Source organism: Stegostoma tigrinum, chromosome 28 (assembly GCF_030684315.1).
Source record: "Stegostoma tigrinum isolate sSteTig4 chromosome 28, sSteTig4.hap1, whole genome shotgun sequence".
Classification (NCBI taxonomy): domain Eukaryota; kingdom Metazoa; phylum Chordata; class Chondrichthyes; order Orectolobiformes; family Stegostomatidae; genus Stegostoma; species Stegostoma tigrinum.
In genome coordinates this window covers 26,893,492-26,916,164 of record NC_081381.1, presented here as the reverse complement: position 1 = coordinate 26,916,164, position 22,673 = coordinate 26,893,492, and the positions used below count along the sequence as shown (strand labels likewise).

The following is a 22,673-nucleotide window of genomic DNA, read 5'->3' as shown; positions in this document are numbered from 1 at the left end:
TATCCATAAATTTATGTTTCATGTTTACAAAACGACCAGAGTGCATACTTTATTTTGTTTAGTTTTATCAAATTACAACAAGTATGTGTTTAAATTGAGTGGCAATATCCCATTTTAGCATTCCAGCAGTATTATCTTTATGTTACTTTGATAATTTTGACAAGTTTCACCTGCCTGTCAGTATAATCATTCACTTCTCCTTCGAATGGTTGCTGCTGTCAATTTTGTATTTAGGGTAGATTTTTAGGGCTTATTTCAGAATTTAAGTTTTTCTGCTGTTGCGCAAAGGTTAAAGATGCTGCATCCAATGCTTGTTGTCATTTTTGTAAATTATTTGGATGTGACTAAAGGAGGTATGGTTAGTAAATTTGCAGATAATGGCAAAATAATAGTTGGTATGGTGGACAGTGAATAAGGTTATCTCGGAGTACAACAGGACCTTAATCAGTTGGGTGAATGAGCTAAGGAGTGGCAGATGGAGTTAAATTTAAATACATGTGAGATGTTGCATTTTGGTCAGACAAATCAGGATATGACTTATACAATTAATGCTAGGGCCCTGGGGAGTGTTGCCCAACAAAGAGACCTAGAGGTGCAGGTGCATAGTTTCTTGAAAGTGGAATCACAGGTAGATGGGTTGGTAAAGAAGGCGTTGGGTATACTTGCCTTCATTTGTCTGTGCTTTGCATAAAGAAGTTGAGATGTCATGCTGTAGCTTTACAGGACATTGGTGAAGCCTTTTTTTTGGAATACTGCATTCAGTTCTTGTGTCCCTGGTATAGGAAATAATTGTTAAACATGACAGGGTGCAGAAACATTTATGGGGAAGTTGCTGGGATAGGAGGCTTTGAGCTTGGGGATCGGCTGAATAAGCTGAGGCTCTTTTTCCCTGGAGTATCAGAGGCTGAGGGGTGACCTCATGGAGATTTATAAAATAATGAGGGCATGCATTGGGTGAATAGCCATGGTCTTTTTCCCAGGGTAGGGGAATCCAAAATTAGAGGGCACAGGTTTAATGTGAGAGGGGAAATTTTTAAAATAGACCTGATTGGCAACTTTTTCATGCAGAGGGTAGTACAAGTATGGAACATGCTGCCAGAGGAAGTGGTCATGGTGGCTACAATTACAACATTTGTAAGGTATCTGGATGGGTGTATGGACAGGAAGGGTTTAGAGGGACTTGGGCCAAATGCTGGGAAACAGGACTACTTCAGCTTAGCACATCTGGTTGGCATGGCCAAGTTGGACTGAAGGGTCTTTTGCCAAGCTTTATAAATCTATCTCTCTAATGTCACAATCAGGCATCTCAGATTTTTCTGAAGTTGCTTTATCCACTGTAATATTGTTTGTTTTTTTCGTTTGTTTTATATTTTTCTGAAGGATGAAGCTTTTGTAAATTCATAGCTCTGTTAATTGCACTATTAACTGCATTTCAACTTGACTTGTTGGCTGCAAATGGATTCCCATCTTACATTAATCCCATTGTTTGTGTGTATCTGACTGCAAATGCAACATTTTATCATGTTCTTTAGAAAGGATCACCATGGAAGATAGCTGTGGGATTCACACTGGCTCCATAGTCTGGGTACTTTCCATTGAAAGTAAGGGTGTGGTAACATTTTTTTTGCTGCTATCTAAACAAGTTGATATGCAGCTCAGAGGAATTTTACGTGCCTGCACTTAACATACAGGTTTGAGCTTGACAGAGCCATATTAAACACAATGAATGAGTAAGTAACCTTTATAACTTGCTGAATTATAACTGTTGAAACAAATTTGACTAAAGATATGACTTAATGATTTTTAAACTCCAAGTTAGGTTTGGCAGTCTTGACCATGACAATGTGGACGAGTCATAAGTGAATGCAAGATGGTGCGCCACAGGGAATTCAGAAAATTAGCGGGAAAAGCACTTCAGGAAATTGGTGAAGACTTGGGCTGAGCCACCTACCCACAATCTTGACTGAAGGGTTTGGAGTGGGTAGCATTTATAGAGAGGCCTGACTCAATAGAATTCCATTATTTGCAAAATCTTTATTGAACTCCTTTTTGTCTATTTATTCTGTTTGTATTTAGACTGTGTTGCAGCCATGCCACGCTGTGTGGAAGTGATTATAATTGGGGCCGGGAACCGGGGACAGACTTATGCATTATTTTCAAAAGATTTTCCAGAGCGAATGAAGGTAGGCCACAGAATCTTCTAAAAAATCTGTCTGTTGTAGTTTGTTTTTCTTTACTGTCGTTGCCTCCCTTATTTAAATCTGTAGGGAGTTAAGTAATTATTCCATGAATGTCCTCTAGGGAAGGAAACTGCCATCCTTACTTGATCTGGCCTGCACGTGACTCTGGATGCAGAGCAATGTGGGTGACTCTTAACTGCCCTATGAGCAATTAGGGATGGGCAATAAATGTTGGCTCAGTCAGTGATGCTGTCATCCTGTGAATGAATTAAAAAAAAACTTTACCAGGGCTAGCAAACTAGGATAATGTGATCTGAAGAAGAGGTTTACTGTACTTGAAATGTTCATTCTGTTTCTCTCTCCACAAATGTTGCCAGACCTGATGAGTTTCTCTGGACAGTTTGTTTTTATCAGCAAACTGGAACTTGTTCTACACAAGCAGTGACTTAATCACAAGAGTAAAGTGCATAGCACACTTCCAGAGATATAACCAAAGGTGCACCAGATTGAGCTGTTGTCCTCATTTCACTCATTCGGATGAGTGGTTGACCTTCAGAGATAGGATGCCAACTTTCAAATTTCAGAACCTTTGGCAGTGTGCCATACATCAGTCTGTTAACTAAGTCCTATAGATGAAGGTGTGATGTGAGGATAATGGGAGGGGCTATTCTTGAATATTTATTCATTGATCTAAAATGTTTTTATATTATGTCTTCAAAGCATTTTCACTGGATTAAACAATACAAGGTTCTTCAGTCTCACTCTGTACAAAGATGTGCAAGTTAAGTGCATTCGCCACGCTAAAAATTGTTCTGTAGTGTCCAGGAATGTGTAGATGAGGTTGGTTAACAGTGGTTAAAACCCCATGTGGAATTACAGGGATGAAGTAGGTCGCTGGTCAGAAGGCTGGTTCAGACTCAATGGGCCAAATGGCCTCTTTCTGCACTGTCAGGATTCTCTGTTTCTATGTTAAAATCCCCTAATGTAATTAGCCTATTTTTGTTGGTATACATCCCAGTGAATTGTGTACATATCGACTCCTCTATTGCAGACTGACTGAGAGACGATAGTGCACTCCCAGCAGTGTGAGTGTCCCCCTTTTTTATTCCTAAACTCTATCCACAAAGCCTCATTTGAAGACTGTGTTACGCTATCGGCCTTCCTTACTGCAGTAACTGACTTGATAATTAACAGTGTGACATAACTCCCTCTTTTATACCCTCTCTGTCCTGTCATACAGTCATACAGCATGGAAACAGACTCTTCAATCCAATCATTTCCTGTCGAACTTAATCTCAAACTATACAAGTCCTGCCTGCCTGCTCGTGGCCATATCCCTTCAAACCTTTCCTATTCATGTACCTACTCAAATGTCTTAAACTTTGCACAAAGAACAATACAGCACAGGAACAGACCCTTCAGCCCTCTACACCTGTGCTGTCACATTTAGCTCTTCCATACTAAAACTGTCTTCACTTAGAGGATCCATTTCCCTCTATTCCCTTCCTCTCCATGTATTCAGCCAAGTTCTTCTTGAATGCTGCTATTGTGTCTGCTTCTGCCACTTTCTCTGGCAATGCATTCCAGGTACTGACCACCTTTTCTCTGAAAAAAGTGCCTTTACACATCTGTTTTAAACTCCACCCACTCCCTGCACACCTTGAACCTGTGTCCTCTCGTAATTGACCCCTGCACCCTGGGGAAAAGCCTCATACTTTCCACTCTAACATTGTGAATGACATGGATATAGATTTCTATTAGGTTGCCCCTCAACCTCCTGCGTTCTATTGAAAACAAACCCAGTCTAGCCAACTTTTCTTCATTGCTAAAATCCCCGATACCAGGCAACATCTTGGTAAATCTTTTTCTGTACCCTGTACAAAGCAGCCACATCCTTTTGGTAGTGTGGGTGACCAGAACCGTACACAATATTCCAAGTGTGGCCTCACTAAAGTTCTGTAAAGTTTCAGCATAACTTGTCTATCCTTATACATGATGCCCCTTCCAATGAAGGCAAGCGTACCATAAGCCTTTTTTACTACCTATCTGCCTGCATTACCATCATCAGTGATCTATGGATCTGCACACCCAAATCCCTCTGCTTACCAATACTCCTAAGAGTTCTGCCATTCACAGTATAATTTTCACCAGTACTTGACCCTCCATCTTAAACTCCATCTGACATGTTTTGCTCATGCTTCCAAGTGATCTATATCCTGTTGTATTCTCTGACAATGCTCCTCACTCTCCGCAATACCAACAGTCTTTGTATTGTCTTCAAACTTATTAATTAGACCAGCCACATTTTCCTCCAAATCATTTACGCAGATCACAAATAGCAGAGGTCCCAACACTGATCCCTGTGGAACACTACTAGTCACAGCCCTCCATTCGGAAAGCTCTCCTTCTACCACTACCCTTTGCATCCTGTGACTGAGCCAGTTCTGTATCCTCTTGCCAGCTCACGTCTGATACTGGGTGACTTCACCTTTAGTACAATTCTGTCATACCCTTTACTGAAGTCTATATCGACAACATCAACTGCTTTTCCCTCATCAATCATCTTTGTCACCTAGTCACAAGACTTGATCACACTAATGAGGCATGACGATAGCCTAGTTAAATTATTGCTGGACTATTGATGTAGAGACCCAGATAACATTGTGGGGCCCGGGTTTGAATCCTGGCACAGCAGATGGTGGGATTTGAGTTCAATAAATATCTGGCATTAAGAATCTAATGATGACCATGAATCCATTGCAAATTGTCAGAAAAACCCACCTGGTTCACTAGTTCCCTTTGAGGAAGGAAACTGCTATCCTTACCTGGTGTGGTCTACATGTGACTCCAGAGCCACAGCAACGTGGTTTACTCTCAACTGCCCTCTGGGCAATTGCGGATGGGCAATAAATGCTGCCTAGCCAGTGACGTCCTCAACCCGTAAGTGAATAAAGAATAAAAGACCTCCCCCCAACCCAGTACAAAACCATGCTGTCTATTGCAAGTAAGCCCATTCGTTTCTTAGTGCATATAGATCTTGTCCCTGAGAATCTTCCCCAATAACTTCCCCACCACTGACTGAAGACTCACAGGCCTGTAATTTCCAGGATTATCCCTGCTACACTTCTTAAACAATGGGACAGCATTGGCTATTCTCCAGTCCTCAGACCTCACCTCTGGCCAAAGAGGATGCAAAGATGTCAATGCTCCAACAATTTGTTCTCTTGCCTCCCTCAGTATTCTGGGATAGATTCCATCATGTTCCAGGAACTTATCTACCTTAATACTTTTTAAGACGCACAACACCTCTTCCTTTTTAATATCGACTTGGGCTAGTCCTGGGTGGGCGATGGCCTGCAAGTGTTATCACTGGACTATTAATCCAGAAACCCAGCTGATGTTCTAGGGACCCAGGTTTGAATCTCAACAAGGCAGATGGTGGAATTAGAATTCAAAAAAAGTCTGAGTTAAGAACAGCGAAAGCAGCAAGTGATAGACAGAGCTAAGCAATCCCACACCCAACGGATCAGATCTAAGCTCTGCAGTCCTGGCACATCCAGTTGTGAATGGTGATGGTCCATTAAACAACTCACTGGAGGACAAGGCTCCACAAATATCCCCATCCTCAATGATAGAAGAGCCCAGCACATCAGTGCAAAAGATAAAGCTGAAGTATTCGCAGCAATCTTCAGCCAGAAGTGCCAAGTGGATGATCTACCTTGGTCTCCTATAGTGGTCCCCAGCATTACAGATACTAGTCTTCAGCCAATTCGATTCACTCCACGTGATATCAAGAAGCTGTTGGAGACACTGGATACTGCAAAGGCTACCGGCCCTGACAACATTCTGGCAATAGTACTGAAGACTTGTGCTCCAGAACTTGCTGCTCCCCTAGCCAAGCTGTTCCAGTACTGGTATCTACCCAACAATGTGGAAAATTGCCCAAATATGTCCTGTACACAAAATGCAGGACAAATTCAATCCGACCAATTACCGCCCCATCAGTCTCCTCTTGACCATTAGTAAAGTGATGCAAGGTCTCATCAACAGTACTATCAAGCAGTACCTGCTCAGAAATGGAGATAACATGATGTGAAGCTGGGTGAGCACAGCAGGCCAAGCAGCATCAGAGGAGCAGAAAAGTTTGACGTTTCGGGTTGAGATTTTTCCGAAGAAGGGTCATGACCAGAAACATCAGCTTTCCTGCTCCTCTGATGCTGCTTGGCCCACTGTATTCATCCAGCTTCACACCGTGTTATCTCAGATTCTCCAGCATCGGCAGTTCCTACTATCCCTGCTCAGAAGTAACCTGCTCAGCGATGCTCAATTTGGGTTCCGCCAGGGCCACTCAGCTCCTGATCTCCTTACAGCCTTGGTTCAAACCTGGACAAAAGAGCTGAATTCCAGAGGTGAGGTGAGAGTGACAGCCCTTGATATTAAGGCTGCATTTTACTGAGGGTGGCATCAAGGAGCCTTGGCTGAACTGGAATCAAAAGGCATCAGGGGTATCAGGTATCAGGTGGTTGGAGTCATATCTGACACATAGGAAGATGGCCATGGTTGTTGGAGGCCAATCAGGAGTTCCTCACTCTCAAAATGCTTGATGTCAAAACTCATCCCTCATCCTACCTACATTGTTAGTATCAGAATTTAGAATGATCTAAGTCTTGTATCTTTCCTCTTTAGGATGCCTGCAGCAGTTCAGTGACATCCCTGACCCTGGTACCAGGGAGACATCACCATCCCAGAGTCATATCTGCAGCTGCAGAAATGCTGCTTGCTTGTCTAACAAAGAAATCCCCTGCTTTCTACTTCCTCCCCTCCTGTATAGTCAGGCATCTTGGGGTGCCAGAAGCCTAGCTCTGTCTGCACTCCCTTGGTGGACTAGCCCTCCTGACATTAGGGGCATTTCTGACTGACCAACATTTATTGCCTGACCATTGATTTGTGAATGGAAGCCCAGAGGACTCCTGCACTCCCTGCCTGATTCTCTCTGACTGGTGGTCTTCCAATTCCTCCTTTCTTCCAATCCCTTGACCTGTGATTTGGCCATCTCTCTAAACATCTTATCCACATAACTCTCAGCTACACAGTTGCACTCGACTTCCAAAAGACAGAGCTGAAGTTTCTTCAGTTGGGAGTACTTTCTATACATGTAGTCACCAAGGATGCTGGTAGGGCCCATAACTTCTCACATACAACCAGTCACACATTCCGCTCAGCTGACCTCACCTACCATGACCTAAACTTGAATTTACTTAGTCCTAATGCTTAATTTTCTAATTACTTAATCTTAGACCTTAAGATTACCTTACCTTAACTTTCATCTCCTTCTCCTATTCTCTGACTTTTACTTAACCCCGGTGCTTCTCAGCTAATTCCTTGATAACATATCAACCTCAGTTTACTCCTGTCCCCATTGATCTGTGAAAGTTATTAGGAAAACAAATCAGCAGAAAGAAAGAAAAACCTCTCTGTCCACTTCACCAAACTGTAACATGTATCAACTCCCACTCTTTACTCGCTGCAAGTTGCGTTCTATGATTTGACACTCCAGAGCCCAAACAGCTGCACATGGACAGTCATCGAGTTGGATATGTCATTTTGTGAGTGGTTTGTGAATGGTCAAATTCATTTTTAAAAACGGAGCAGAAATAGGTGATTCAATATGATCATGGCCAATCATCCATCTTCTGCCCATACGCTTTGATCCCTTTAGCTTCAAGAACTATCTCTATCTCCTTGAAAACATTCAATGTTTTAGCCTCAACTGCTTTCTGTGGCAGCAAATTCCACAGACTCACCATTCTTTGGGTGAAGAAATTTCTCCTCCTATTACTTGTAAATGACCTGTTCTGTATCCCATGACCTCTGATTCTGAATCCACTAATCATTGGGAACATCCTTCCTGTCTTTAACCTGCCTAGTCCTTTTTGAATGTCATAGGTTTCCATAAGGTATCATTTAGGATTTGTGACAGCTACTAGATAAAGGAATTTTGTTCATCCCATCTGATTCAAATTGAAACCAAGGTTTGTGGGGCAAAAAAATATCAACTGTTCTGACCAGCAAATGGTGAAACCCAGTATTTTCATTGACAAACAGGGTTGCAAGATACAAGAGAAAATCATGGGTCATAGGAATACTGGGGGGAAAAAATCAACCACTAAACTGAAGGTTTTCTCAAAGAATAGGTCAGTTTTGTGCACAGTGTTGATACCAATGTACATATCCTGTAATTTCTTTTGAAATAGAAGATAGTGCTAGTTCAAGCAATAGTCAATTTACATATTTCCACAACCGTGGCCTTGTCATGTGTGGTCTGCTTCCAGAACAGCCAACACATCTTCAAATATTTACATTTCTCAGTAGCACCTCACCTGTTATCTCTCTCTCTGCTTATTGTGAGTTATCTTTTTGTTTGCTTATCCTTTATTTCTTTCTTTCTCTCTTTCTCTCTCACTCTCTCTCTTTCTCTCTCGCTCTTTCTCTCTCGCTCTTTCTCTCTCGCTCTTTCTTTCTCTCTCTCTTTCTCTCGTGCTCTCTCTCGTGCTCTCTCTCTCTCTTTCCTTCTTTCCCTTCCTTCCTTCCTTCCTTCCCTTCTTTCCATCTTCCTCGCTCGCACTCTTTCTGGATACCATCTCCACATACTCCATCCTCACCTTCTTCTCTTGCCCGCCAACCCTGTTTTCAACATAAATGCCACACTTCCCCAGCTATCTCCAGTTTGACAAAGGATCCCTGGATCTGTAATGTTCACTTTTTTTTCTTTCTATAGATGTTGTCAGACTTGCTGTGTTTCTCCAGCACTGTTTTGTTTCAGACTTCTAGCGTCCACGGTTCTTTGTGTTTATGTTAATGATCAATTTACATCGGTCCTGGCTTGGTTATTCATAAAGCTCTGTTAACTTTGTTTAAACTTTCATTTTGAACATTTAAAAAAAGCATAGGATGTAATTGATATTCATGTAAATGTAACTACTTTTAAATTCCAGGATCTACAGTCCGAGCTTTGTCAGAGTTTATGGTAACTGCTAAAGTACAACTGTTACATTTTGCGAATGTTAGTTTGTGACAAAAATATTCCCTTGTTTCTTACATTACAGTGACAACACTTCAAAAAAACTTCAATAGCAGCAATTTGAAAAGCACTATGTAAATAGAAACCTAACTATTTAATTGGTACTGTCTTAAGCTGTTTCTTACAATTAATTAACTGCCTAGGTCCATCAAAACCAATAAAGAATTCATGCAACTCAATCTACACCCCATTTATAACTTTATATGGATCAGGACAAGATAGCAGGATCAATGATTAAAGTTGCATGGCATAGTTTAACTGTCCATATGCAGGTCTTCACTTGGCCAAATAGGTTAAAATTCTCCCCAGAGTCAATTGTTGATTTTTGCATCTCACAAAAAAATTAAACTCGGAGTTTTGAATTATTCACCCTTTGTTAGTTACATTCAGGAATCCGGAATAATTTAAATTTCACTGCAGTTACACTTGGCATGTTTGTCTGGACATCAGAACATCCACATCTTTAGCAGAACATGAAGTTGCATATTCAACTCAACAGACAAGCAATAACTTTCAGTATTCCAAAGAATGATGTAAACAATAGATTGAGAAATTTCGGGATTTTTTTTAACAACCTATTGTCATTAAGTTAAAAACATTGAAAATAGGAGTAAGAATAGGCCATTCAACCAAATTCAGCATGCATCACAATAAAACATGATCATGACTGATCGATCCTATAAGTCAACATGTACTCCTACGCATTTCCCCCCCACCAAAAAAAAACCTCCTGGACACCTTTAGCTGTCTGTAAGTGCTATCATATAATTGATCATCTGGGATACTCATAAAGCTTCGCAAAAATACATGTCTTGAAATTATGCATAACACAGTGTGGAGCTGCATGAACACAGCAGGCTAGGCAGCATCAAAGGAACATGAAAGCTGATATTTCAGGTCGGGACCCTTCTTTGGAAATGGGTCTTGACCCAAAATGTCAGCTTTCCTGTTCCTCTGATGCTGCCTGGCCTAATGTTTTCTTCCAGCTCCACACTTTGTTACCTCTGACTTCAGCATCTACAGTTCTTGCTATCTCGGTCTTGAAATTATGTTGTGAGGTGCTTGTGTTGTACAAGGTAATGTTAGCATTAAAGTTGTGGATAAAGACATTTTATATCAAAGTGATAAAAAAAAAGCATTTGAAGTGTTAAACATTCATGTACTATCATCTTATTTTGTAATTTCAAAGCCACCTTTTGTCCTTTGTTTGACTGAATGGAATAAGATTGAACAATGAAATATCAATTTTAATTACGAGCAGTTACTTTTTAAAAAAACCTCTAAAATTTGCTTATTTTTAACAATGAGTTTTTCGTTAAGTTGTATTAATTGCACAGAAATGACTCTGACACTTCTATATTCTTCAGAACATGCAGAGAGCAGAATCATCCAAATCCCAATTTTACAAATTTTCATAAAACTACCTTTATTACTACATTATTTGAAATAAATGGCTTTTTATGACCTTTCGGAGCAGAAAATATATCAACTGTGCCAATACAGGGACTAACTAACATAGATTGGAATGCTGCCTCTGTTAGAATTAGCTTTGGAACTGGAACAGTACAAAGTCAATCTCAGCTAGTTATGGGGTGGAGGAACTAGATGTGAAAATGGAAACCTGTTAAGGGAGAAAGTGGAAATTGGAAGGAGAAAGCATAACAAATCTTCTAGCCAAACCAAGATGTGACTTAATTATACCCATAAACCTAGGCTAGACCCTAGCATGCCATATATGAGAACATTGAGCAGAGAAGGCACTGTGGAGGTGATAGATAAGGCTGGTGAGGTTAAAATGATTTGAATGGCAAAATTAGTAAAATGGAAATAGACGAGGCAATGTAAAACTGGCACCTCTCCTCAGTGACCACATACATTGTTATTACCCAGTTGTGATCAGAGAATTACCTGCGTTGGCTTCTCCTGGGTTTCCAGACCGTGGTGATCCCAACAGATCTATCTTTGGTGCCTCTTGTATCTCAGATACTTGTATCCTTATAGGCCATCTGTCAGTTTCCTCATGCATGTTGACAACACCCAGCTGTCTCTCTCCACCTTTCAACTCCACCACTGTTTCTAAATTGTCAGATTGATTGTTCAGTTTCCAGTACAAGATAATCAGAAATTTCCACTACTAAACACCGGGAAGACCAAAGCATTGCCTTTAGTTACTGCTATGAATTCCACTCTCTAGCCATCATTTCCAACCCTCTTCTTGTCAACTGTTTGCAACTGAATCAGACTGTTCACACTCTGCGTCATATCTCCAAGGTGAATAGCTGACCACAAAGTCACATCTTCACGATGACCCCAACTTCCACAACATCACCTGACTTATCTCTGCACAAGCCCAGCAGCTTGCTGAAACCCTGTCTGTGCCTTTTGTTACCTCCTAGAAAGGACTATTCCAATGCAATTCTGACGCTTTCTACCTTATTATAAACATAAGGTCATCCAAAACTCGACTGCTTTGTCACCTGAGAAGTGCCAAGTGCTAGAGATAACAAGGTGTAGAGCTGGATGAACACAGCAGGACAAGCAGCATCAGAGGAGCAGGAAGGCTGACATTTCAGGCCTAGACCCCTCTCAAGTACCAAGTCCTGTTGCCCTGTCACCCCATACTCGCTTTCCATACTCACTTCTGGGTAAGCAACACCATAATCTTAAAATTCTCTCATCCTCATCTTTAAATTTCTCCTTGGCTTTGCCTCTTCCTATCTCTGTAATCTTTCCAGTCCCACAACCCTCTAAAATATGTTCCTCTCTAATGAAGCCTTTTTAGAATGTACAATTTTAATCACTGCACAATTGGTTGCCATACTTTTAGCTGTTAATGATCTGTAGTTCCCTCCTTATCTTCACCCCATAACCCTCTCTGCTTCTATTTCTTTGACAGTCCTCAAAGCCTACTTCTTTTACTGAACTTTTGGCCACATTACATTATACTTTGTAATGTTACTGAAACACCATGGACCTTTAATTTACAATAATGCTGCACATTACTCATATTGTATTTCTTTTATCTTAACTTTTTTACCAAAAAAAAGTTGTTGATATTGCTCATGAATCAGAAGACAATTTTACCAGTTTGCCCAAGTTTAATTTTCACTGAAGTCAATAGGAGTACGAAAGGGGTTGCTGATTCATTATTGCTTAGTCTGGCCTATTTTCACAGATAACAAAAATTAATACATATCTTTAAAAACAAGTTGCTAAATATATTTTAAAAAGTGAACAACCCAAAAGCAGTTGCAATAACCATGTGACTAGACTTAACAGTAATCTTCTAGAAGCTTATATTGAGTCAACATCAGACAGTCAACACCCAGGTACCTCCTATTAGGTCTGGAACTATATTACTTCTAATTCTTTTAGGCTATGCATTCTCCAAGTTCTTTGCACAGCAACAGCTTCTGGAATTGGAAATCAGTGCTGTAATCAGCGTATGATCATTGTGCATGAAACCTAGGAGCATGCGTCGCTACACATGTTAAGGGGAATTTTGGTCTGGAATGCCAACTGGGGGAGGCGATGGCCTAGTGGTATTATTGCTGGACTGTTAATCGAGAGACCCAGATAATGATCTGGGGACCCGGGTTTGAATCCCGCCATGGCAGCTGGTGGAATTTGAATTCAATAAATATCTGGAATTAAGAATCAGCCGATGACCATGAATCCATTGTAGATTGTCAGGAAAACCCCATCTGGTTCACTAATGTCCTTTAGGGAAGGAAACTGCTGTCCTTATCTGGTTTGTGGCCGACTCTTAACTGCCCTCTGGACAATTACGGATGGGCAATAAATGCTGCCCAGCTAGCGACGCCCTCATCCCGTGAATGAATAAAGAAAAAAAAAATCTGTTGTGTTATAATCTGCCTGTCTCATAGAAACGAGTCTTACACAAGTTGCACACATCCTACTAGAATGTGTGTTAATGATTTTCCACTTAACCCCAGGAATGGGCTATCTGTGATGCTTTGTCCAAATAGTACTTGTTTCTCATTTGAACTGCCAGTTCTGAAGAAGGGTCTTACCAGATTCATAAGTTAACTCTCCTTCTCTCCACAGATGCTGCCAGACCTGCTGAATTTCTCCAACATTCTCTGTTTGTTTCAGATTTCCAGCATCCATAGTACTTTGATTTTATTATGATAGTTAGATGGTCCAAGCCAATCCATACGAAATCTACTGACAATGCCTAGAGTCAGACTGGTGGAACTCTAGGCTTCAAAAGAAAAGCTTCTAGCCTGTAAAAAGCAGTCATCAATGTGATTTTGTGCACTCTATATAAGTAAAAACTTTCCTTCATCAAAGCAGTTAGCAGAAGTCACATTTAAGCAAACTTTCTTAAAAGCTCTTTCAAGGAACGTTCCTTCCCTTAAAAGAGAAGAAACTGCTACAACCCCTCATCTACTGGCTGGGCAATCAGCCCACTTCACAAACTAATTCTAGACTGCTGACTCCATCTTTGGATTCCTCTTTAAGATAAGGGGCACTTTAAAGACTGATACAGCAAGTTGTTTTGTATTTATCTTGTTACTAATTCTATAATATATTTATATGTTCTGAAACAGTATTCCTTGTATGTTTGGTAAGGGTGGTTGTGTTGAGAGATTTTCTCGGTGTCTAAAAATAAATGAAATAAACACTGATTCTGATTTATTTTACCACTGTTGTTGCAGTCCTTGCAAAGTCAAGGTCTACAAGCAGCACGGATGGGGTAAAACTGATATGCTTATGAACTGGTGCTGAGAATAGGGAGAAACTTATTTTTGCACTTGTTTTATGTGTGCAATACAGCTACTCTGCAAGACCAACTTAATTCCCTCAAAATCTTGCTATTATACAAAATAAATGTAATTTTATATTTCTTTCTCCTTCATGAAATTTCCAATTTTATTTCAAATTTGAGAGCACACAGACGGTCAAATAATAAAGAAATAAAGCAATACAGAGGTATAGTCAAGTGACCATCAAAAATTTGTAGCTATACATTTAACAGATGACATATATTCACTATGAAGTACTTAGTGATGCCAAGGACAATATTTTTAAATGCTTAAAGGAATACAGTGCATTGGAATTGCTTACAGACTAGATTTACCAGGATATATCTAAATTAAACAGGATTATCTTTGATGCTTGCTCATTTGAGAGTACAGTGGCTAAATTGTGCTGTATGAAGTGACACATCAGCTAGTCTCAGTTGAGGTAACTATTGGAGCATTACAATTGGCCTCGGTGTTCCTGGGCTCTGAAGGCAATACTGGATAGCCAAATTGCTACAATGTTAAGGCACCTACATTGAATCCAAGACCCTGGTGCTCTGAAGCAGCAGTGCTAACCACTGTGCCATTATATTGCCCATCATTACTTGTAACAGTTATAGTTTAGCGGTTACAGGAGGATGTAGATTGTTTGGTCGGACGTGTAGACCAGTGGCAGATGGAACTTAATCCTGAAAAGTAATAAGGTGTTGCACTTTGGAAAAATAACCAGTCAAGGGTGTGTTCAACGAATGGCAGGATACAAGGACAATAAGAAAGGAGGTGGTAAGCCAGCGCTTTAAATCTGCGACACCGTTTGATATGATCATGGCTGATCTCATTTTGGGCCTCAAATCCACTTTCCTGCCCAGTCCGCAAAATGTTTCAATCCGTTACAAATTAAAAATCTATTCCTTTCTTACATTTGCTCAGTATGCCAACTTTTGCTGCACTCTGGGGTGAATCTCTGAATTCCACAGATTCACAATCCTTTGGGAGAAGTATTTTCTCTTCTCTGTTTAAAATCTACTTGTCCAAAAACTATGACCTTTCTGAAGCTCAGAACACAGAAGGATCTTGGGATCGTTATCCACAGATCAGCAGAACATGTTAATAGGTTAGTAAAGACATAAGGGACACTTGCCTTTATCAGTCAAGATGTAGATTATGAGAGCTGGGAGGTTATGTTGAAGCTGTACAAAACTTCGTTTAGGCCACAACTGGAGTGCTGTGTGCATCACTCTGGTCATCACACTGTACGAAGGAACTGATTGCACGAGAACGGGTACAGACAGGATTCGCCAAGATGTTGTCTGGGATGGAGCAGTTTAGCTTTGAAGAGAGCTAGGATAAGTTTGGGTTGTTTGCCTTAGATTAGAGAAGGCACAGAGGGGACTTGATTGACATTTATGAGATTATGAGGGGTATGGACAGGGTAGGAAGAAAGCAGCTGCTCACCTTCATTGAGAGTCACTAACAAATGAGCATAATTTTAAGGTAAAAGGCAGGAAGTTTAGAGGGGATTTGAGGAAAATCTTTTTCATCCAGAGGGTGGTTGGGATTTGGGAGGGTAGTTGAGGCAGGAAAGCTTACAATCTTTAAAAAGTACTTGGATAAGCACCCAAAATGTCGGAACATTCAAGGCTGTGGGTCAAATGCTGGAAAATGGGACTAGTGGAGATTTTGAAACATTTTTGTAAGTGCAAACTTGCTGGACTGAAGGACCTCTTCTATACTGTATGATTCTTTGATTGTATTATTTTATGTAAGTATAATTGGTGAGTATGGGCCAGAAGCAGGCAGGTGAGACTAGTTTAGCTTAGGATGATTTTTGACATGGACTGGTTGGACCACAGGGTCTGTTTCTGTGCTGTATGAATCTATGACTCTATAATGTGAAATTTAGTTTAGATTACAGAAGTAAATGTTAACTAATGGAAACTATTTACCATTTTGTAAGTTTGCAAATCCCCTAATATTTCAAATAGTTGACAATAGTGCACAAATGGCTGGTTTGTCTGTGGTAATGGTTATTTGCTTTGTTATGAACAAGGGGCATCCTGTATTTAAATCTGTGTTGCTTACAAAAGTAATTTGTATTTATATAGTTCCTGTCACCTAATCAAAGTTCAAGTGGCTCATAGGAACATTATCAAGCAAAATCTGACACGGAATCACAAACTGGATGACTGAAAGCTTGTGGTCAGAGCAGTGAGCTTTGTTTAAGAGGTAGGCTTTAAAGAATATGTTTGAGGTAAAATAAAAATTAATCACGTCTTGAAATGAGTTGGAGCTTTTGCGTACAAAAGCGGGGACACAACAAATTCTATTTGGTGTGCCTCCAGGTTTTAGAGAGGAAAATCCAGGATCCTTGCTAGCTGAAAGCGTGCCACCAATGCTGGTGTGGTTGAATTTGGAAAGCTTGAGGCCAGAATTAAAGGAATGGAGTGTGCAGAAAATTTGGAGAGTTATTGTGTTGCACGGAGATTGGAATTTGAAAACCAGGATGAGAATTTTGAAATAAGTCACCTGGAAGTTGACAGTTACAAATATGTATTTATTTTGTAGAATGCTACATTTTCACCAGCCCAGGAAATGCTACTGCATAAGCAAATTGTTTTCACAAAATTTTCACAAACCACTTGTAACTTCAGAAAAACAGTTCTACATTTCCTTCTTTTCAATGATTTTAATTTATCATTAGAAACATAATTCTTAACCTTGTTACTTCTGTAGAAGAAAGTAAGATATTTTAAAACTCTTCAGCACGAGCAAATAGTCGCCATATCCAAACAGTATTGTTAGTACACAGCAGATTGTAACATCGCTGTAAAGTCAATGTAATAAGGGCTGATTTCTCAATTTAGCTTTCCTGCAGGAAAGTTCAACATCATTTTCAGCTCTTTGTATCAATGAACATCCGTGTACTGGTATTTCCAGTACCACTGGAAATTTCAAATACCACTTTCAAATTCCAGGAATGCCCAATTGGGGAATTACGCACAAAGGCAAAAATAAATTTGGAAATGACCCCATCGTGCAAATCTAGCCTAGATTCAAGTCAGCATTTCTTTTCTTGTGACATATAGAGCACAGTGAAGTGTAACTCACTGGATGCTGCCATTAAGGCACCAATGGTACGCACTGATAGAAAACCTATAAATACAATGTACAAGGCTGTCTGCAGTCTGTTACAAAAATACCTTTTGTCATTTCCAAAAGACCCTGGTCTTCCTGACCCACAAAGAAACAGTTAAAAATAGCAATTAAAATTGGTTAGCTGAGTCTCTTCTGATACACTTTATTTTCTAATAACGTGTGAGTGTTACAGCCACCATTTCCAGTTAAAATCAGTTTGTGGGCTGAATGACATAATTAGAAGGTAACATTTTAATATTAGTGAGGCCCTTGCCTCCCTATGGCAGATAGTCTGTTAATGGGAGTTAAATTGATGTGGGCAACAGTAGCCACTGTTTTAATCCCCTGCCCTTTCTGTTCCCACTGGCCAGGCAGTCTAAATTGGCACCGTGCAGTTCAGGCTCATATTAAATATTCTGAAGCACCAAAGATTGATCTGGAAGCATGAGTGGAAGAAAAACAGCAAAAATGGTGGAAAGCCCTATATAAAGCTGAATTTCTTCTATGCCTCAAATTTAAGTAATATGTTTTCTTTGTTGCAATTCACAAAATATGTGCTCTCCTCACATTATCTTCTATTGTTACTCCACTAACATATCCACCTACATTAAACTTTATAGAAATCCCCTGATGGTGACAACATTTTCTAAATGTTTCACATCCCTTTTGTCAAAATGATATTTTAAAAACACCATTTGTGAAAATTCTTATAACTTCTATTTTAAAAGCATTAGGCTCTTCATCTTAAAAGACTTGCATTTAGGTTTCTTGTTCATTTTTAAAATAAAAATTAATCACAGGTCTTGAAATGAGTTGGAGCTATTGGTTACAAAAGCAGGGACACAAGAAATTCTATCTGGTGTGCCTCCAGGAGTCACTTGTTTAGTAACAGTTTTGTCCACTATAACTCTAACCATAGTTTAATTCCCAGTCTGTGCTGTGTTTATTGAACTCACTTGGAGAAGCAGTTGGTGCAACTGGACTAGGAAGGGCAGTACAGCCAGGCATCTATATGCTGATCATTATTTATTCACTCCATTGGGAGGCGCATATGCAAAGACAGAATCATACAACACTTCACTCCAAGTCATCCGCACTGACCAGATAGCCCAACTTGACCTAATTCCATTTGCCAGCATCTGGCTTGTATCTCCCTAAACACATCCTAATTATATATCCATCCAGTTGCCTTTTCAAGGTACCTGCCTCCACTACTTCCTCTGGTGGCTCGTTGCAGACATGCACCACTCAATGTGTGAAAATGTTAGCCTTCAGGTCCTCCTTAAATCTTCTCCTCTCATCTTAAACCCGTGTTCTCTAGTTTTAGACTCCACCACACGCTCCCCACCACACCCCTCCACTAAAAAGTGGCCCCACCAATACCCTGTATAGCTGTAATATGATATCCCTACTCCAATACTCGATGGTCTGACCAATGAAGGCAAGCGTACCAAACAACTTATAAACTTAGGCTTCTTACTCACATCCCTATCTGCTTGTGACTCCACTTTCAAGGAGCTATGCACTTGCAACCCTTAGGTCTCTTTGTTTGGCAACACTCCTCAAGACCCTATCATTTACTACATAAGTCCTGCTCTGGATTGTCTTGCCAAAGTGTAACAGCTCACATTTATCTAAGTTAAACTTCATCTGCCGCAAGATGCAGTTGGACTCTGAAGTAGTATCAGAGATAATGGGAACTGCAGATGCTGGAGATTCCAAGATAATAAAATGTGAGGCTGGATGAACACAGCAGGCCAAGCAGCATCCCAGGAGCACAAAAGCTGACGTTTCGGGCCTAGACCCTTCATCAGAGAGGGGGATGGGGGGAGGGAACTGGAATAAATAGGGAGAGAGGGGGAGGCGGACCGAAGATGGAGAGTAAAGAAGATAGGTGGAGAAGGTGTAGGTGGGGAGGTAGGGAGGGGATAGGTCAGTCCAGGGAAGACGGACAGGTCAAGGAGGTGGGATGAGGTTAGTAGGTAGCTGGGGGTGCGGCTTGGGGTGGGAGGAAGGGATGGGTGAGAGGAAGAACCGGTTAGGGAGGCAGAGACAGGTTGGACTGGTTTTGGGATGCAGTGGGTGGGGGGGAAAAGCTGGGCTGGTTGTGTGGTGCAGTGGGGGGAGGGGATGAACTGGGCTGGTTTAGGGATGCAGTGGGGGAAGGGGAGATTTTGAAACTGGTGAAGTCCACATTGATACCATATGGCTGCAGGGTTCCCAGGCGGAATATGAGTTGCTGTTCCTGCAACCTTCGGGTGGCATCATTGTGGCAGTGCAGGAGGCCCATGATGGACATGTCATCAAGAGAATGGGAGGGGGAGTGGAAATGGTTTGCGACTGGGAGGTGCAGTTGTTTGTTGCGAACTGAGCGGAGGTGTTCTGCAAAGCGGTCCCCAAGCCTCCGCTTGGTTTCCCCAATGTAGAGAAAGCCGCACCGGGTACAGTGGATGCAGTATACCACATTGGCAGATGTGCAGGTGAACCTCTGCTTAATGTGGAATGTCATCTTGGGCATCCCAAAACCAGTCCAACCTGTCTCTGCCTCCCTAACCGGTTCTTCCTCTCACCCATCCCTTCCTCCCACCCCAAGCCGCACCCCCAGCTACCTACTAACCTCATCCCACCTCCTTGACCTGTCCGTCTTCCCTGGACTGACCTATCCCCTCCCTACCTCCCCACCTACACCTTCTCCACCTATCTTCTTTACTCTCCATCTTCGGTCCGCCTCCCCCTCTCTCCCTATTTATTCCAGTTCCCTCCCCCCATCCCCCTCTCTGATGAAGGGTCTAGGCCCGAAACGTCAGCTTTTGTGCTCCTGGGATGCTGCTTGGCCTGCTGTGTTCATCCAGCCTCACATTTTATTATCTTGGACTCTGAAGTAATCTTCTTCACTGCCCTCGACACCACCAGTTTTGCTATCTTCTGCAGACTTGCCCACCATTCCCCTATATTCACATCCAAATAATAATTTATATAAAAGACAAAAGCAGTGGACACACTGATCCTTGTAGCATGACACTGGCCACAGGTCTCCAGTCCAAAAAACATGCCCCCATCACCAGCGTCTATTTCTATCTTCAAGCCAATTTTATGCCCAATTAGCGGCTCCCGCTGGATCCCATGTGATCTAACTTGATTAATCTGTTTACCATGTGGAACTTTGTCAATATGGACTTCAGGAAAGCGTTTGACAATGTCTACTTTGTCTTCTTTGTCACTTCTTCCGAAGCTCAATCAAGTTAGTGAGACACGATTTCCCATGCTCAAAGCTATGCTGGCTATCCCTGATCAGTCCTCGCCATTCCAAATGAATGTCAGTCCTGTCCCTCGGAATCCTGCCCGACACCTTGCCCACCACTGAAATAAGGCTGACCAGTCTATAGTTGCCTAGTTTTTCCTTACAGCCTTTCCCAAATATTGGCACCACATTAGTCAACCTCCAGTCTTCTGGCACCTCACCTGTGGCTATTGATACATATTTCTGTGTTGTTCATAGACACATTGTGAAATAATGGGAGTATTATTTGCTATTTGTAGTTTTAAGACAGTACTGATAATGGGGATTATAGATTGCTACAACAGTGTGAAGGAGGTGCTTCCAACTTGTAGTTTTGGGGGCCCTGTTGTTTTCGATATAGGCAGAAGGATAGCTTAATTTTTGGTGGAGAAGCATTTTCTTTTAGGCTGCAAAACTGGCAGTCTGTTCCTAGACCTTTTCAGTCTACCCTTTGATGTGATATAATGAAAACATAGAATAGGTGAAATAAACTGTTAAAGAATGAAAATGTATATATTTGTTTGTGTTCCAATTTTTTTCCTGGCTGCCCTGAAGCAATGCCTCCTTGATGGTGTATACTTTTCACACGTGCCAACTGCCTCCTGGCCAGTCTTTTTTTTCATTCATTATGGCAGAGACTGGAAGTGAGCTGACAGGCGATTCAGAACAGAAGGAACACAGATCACATGTTGATCTGAGATAATAAAATGTGAGGCTGGATGAACACAGCAGGCCAAGCAGCATCTCAGGAGCACAAAAGCTGACGTTCGAGGGGGCGGTAGGAGGTGGTGTCGGAGAGTTGGCGTCTGGCCTCAGCGATGTAGAGGTCAGTGCGCCATACTACCACTGCGCCACCCTTGTCTGCGGGTTTGATGGTGAGGTTGGGGTTGGAGCGGAGGGCTGCCCGTTCTGCGGGGGAGAGGTTGGAGTGGGTGAGAGGGGTGGAGAATATGGCGCACTGACCTCTACATCGCCGAGGCCAGACGCCAACTCTCCGACACCACCTCCTACCGCCCCCTCGAACGTCAGCTTTTGTGCTCCTGAGATGCTGCTTGGCCTGCTGTGTTCATCCAGCCTCACATTTTATTATCTTGGAATTCTCCAGCATCTGCAGTTCCCATTATCTCTCACATGTTGATCTGACCTTGTTCTCTCTCATATTCACAAATGCAGAGTTTTCGCAGCAACTTGAACCATGGCTGCTGTTTTTTTCCTCCCTTTTTTACTTCAATTATACTGGAACTAATTGTGTTATAGTCTTAGATGTAGATCAGAGCAGATAACTTAGAGGGAATAGGACACAGGACCTTTTTTGACTTGTATAAACCTCACTAACATAACTGAAAAATATTTCCAATTGAACTACAACAGGATTTACAATGAGCGACCTACGGCACAACTATTTAAACAGGATAGTCGTGGAGAAAATCAGTCTGTCTGCTGCAGTTATTGGCTGATTACTCTGTCACAGTGTGATAACAGGAGTTGATTGCAGCACCTATTAACTTCAAATCATGTTGCTGTTCTGATCACCTGACAAAGTTTTATAGTGAAACATTTCACAGACTCTGAATTAAAAGCCTCAGTTCCCCATCTGAGTGAATAAATCTCTATGTGATGCAGTTAACAATAAATCACTGTACTCGGAGGAAACAGCTTATGATGTCACATCCTTTATTTACCAGAAAATGACCAAATAACTTGGAAATGGTCCAGGGTGGTTGGTATGTTTCTGCTTTATTGAAACAGCAATGCTGGTGTTGATGAAATAAAGGAAATGCCTTCCTTATTGTTTGTGATGGTCTCTGGTTCACATTGCCATGATGTTTTGCTGGGACTTCTCCAGCATCTACGAATTGTTGTAACACAACCTAAAGTCAAGAGGGCAGTGGCAGACAGAAGAAGCAGCTGCCCCATGCCCCCATTTTTCCACTTCATTGGAATATACTATGGCTGCTTGATTCTATCCTGTCATATTCTGTGATCGCTAGGAGCAACATGAACATCAGTATCACCAGGATTAATCCATATTTAAAATGATGGACATGTAGAAAATTAAATATGCTGTATTTTATATGGGGTAGCTTCAGCTAGTACACATTAACTGGTGATTGAAAAGACCATTCCATGAGAGGCTTGTTTTGATACAAGTATCGGATATGAGCTGGTTATGAGATGTTATTTTGCGTTGTTTTTGATGTTGGCACATGTTGACAAAGAGCTGTAGC

General features: G+C 41.3%; 1 protein-coding gene across 5 annotated transcripts in view; it reads left to right on the top strand.

The window, feature by feature from the left end:
• The window catches only part of zgc:154075 (uncharacterized protein LOC556929 homolog), a 200,366-nt gene that overhangs the window by 2,433 nt on the left and 175,260 nt on the right, over window positions 1-22,673 (top strand). For all 5 annotated transcript variants that reach the window (XM_059655659.1, XM_059655661.1, XM_048561747.2 and 2 more), the window contains exon 2: window positions 2,077-2,183. In XM_059655659.1, coding sequence (XP_059511642.1) covers window positions 2,077-2,183 — 107 coding nt within the window. The remainder of the gene's footprint in view (window positions 1-2,076; window positions 2,184-22,673) is intronic.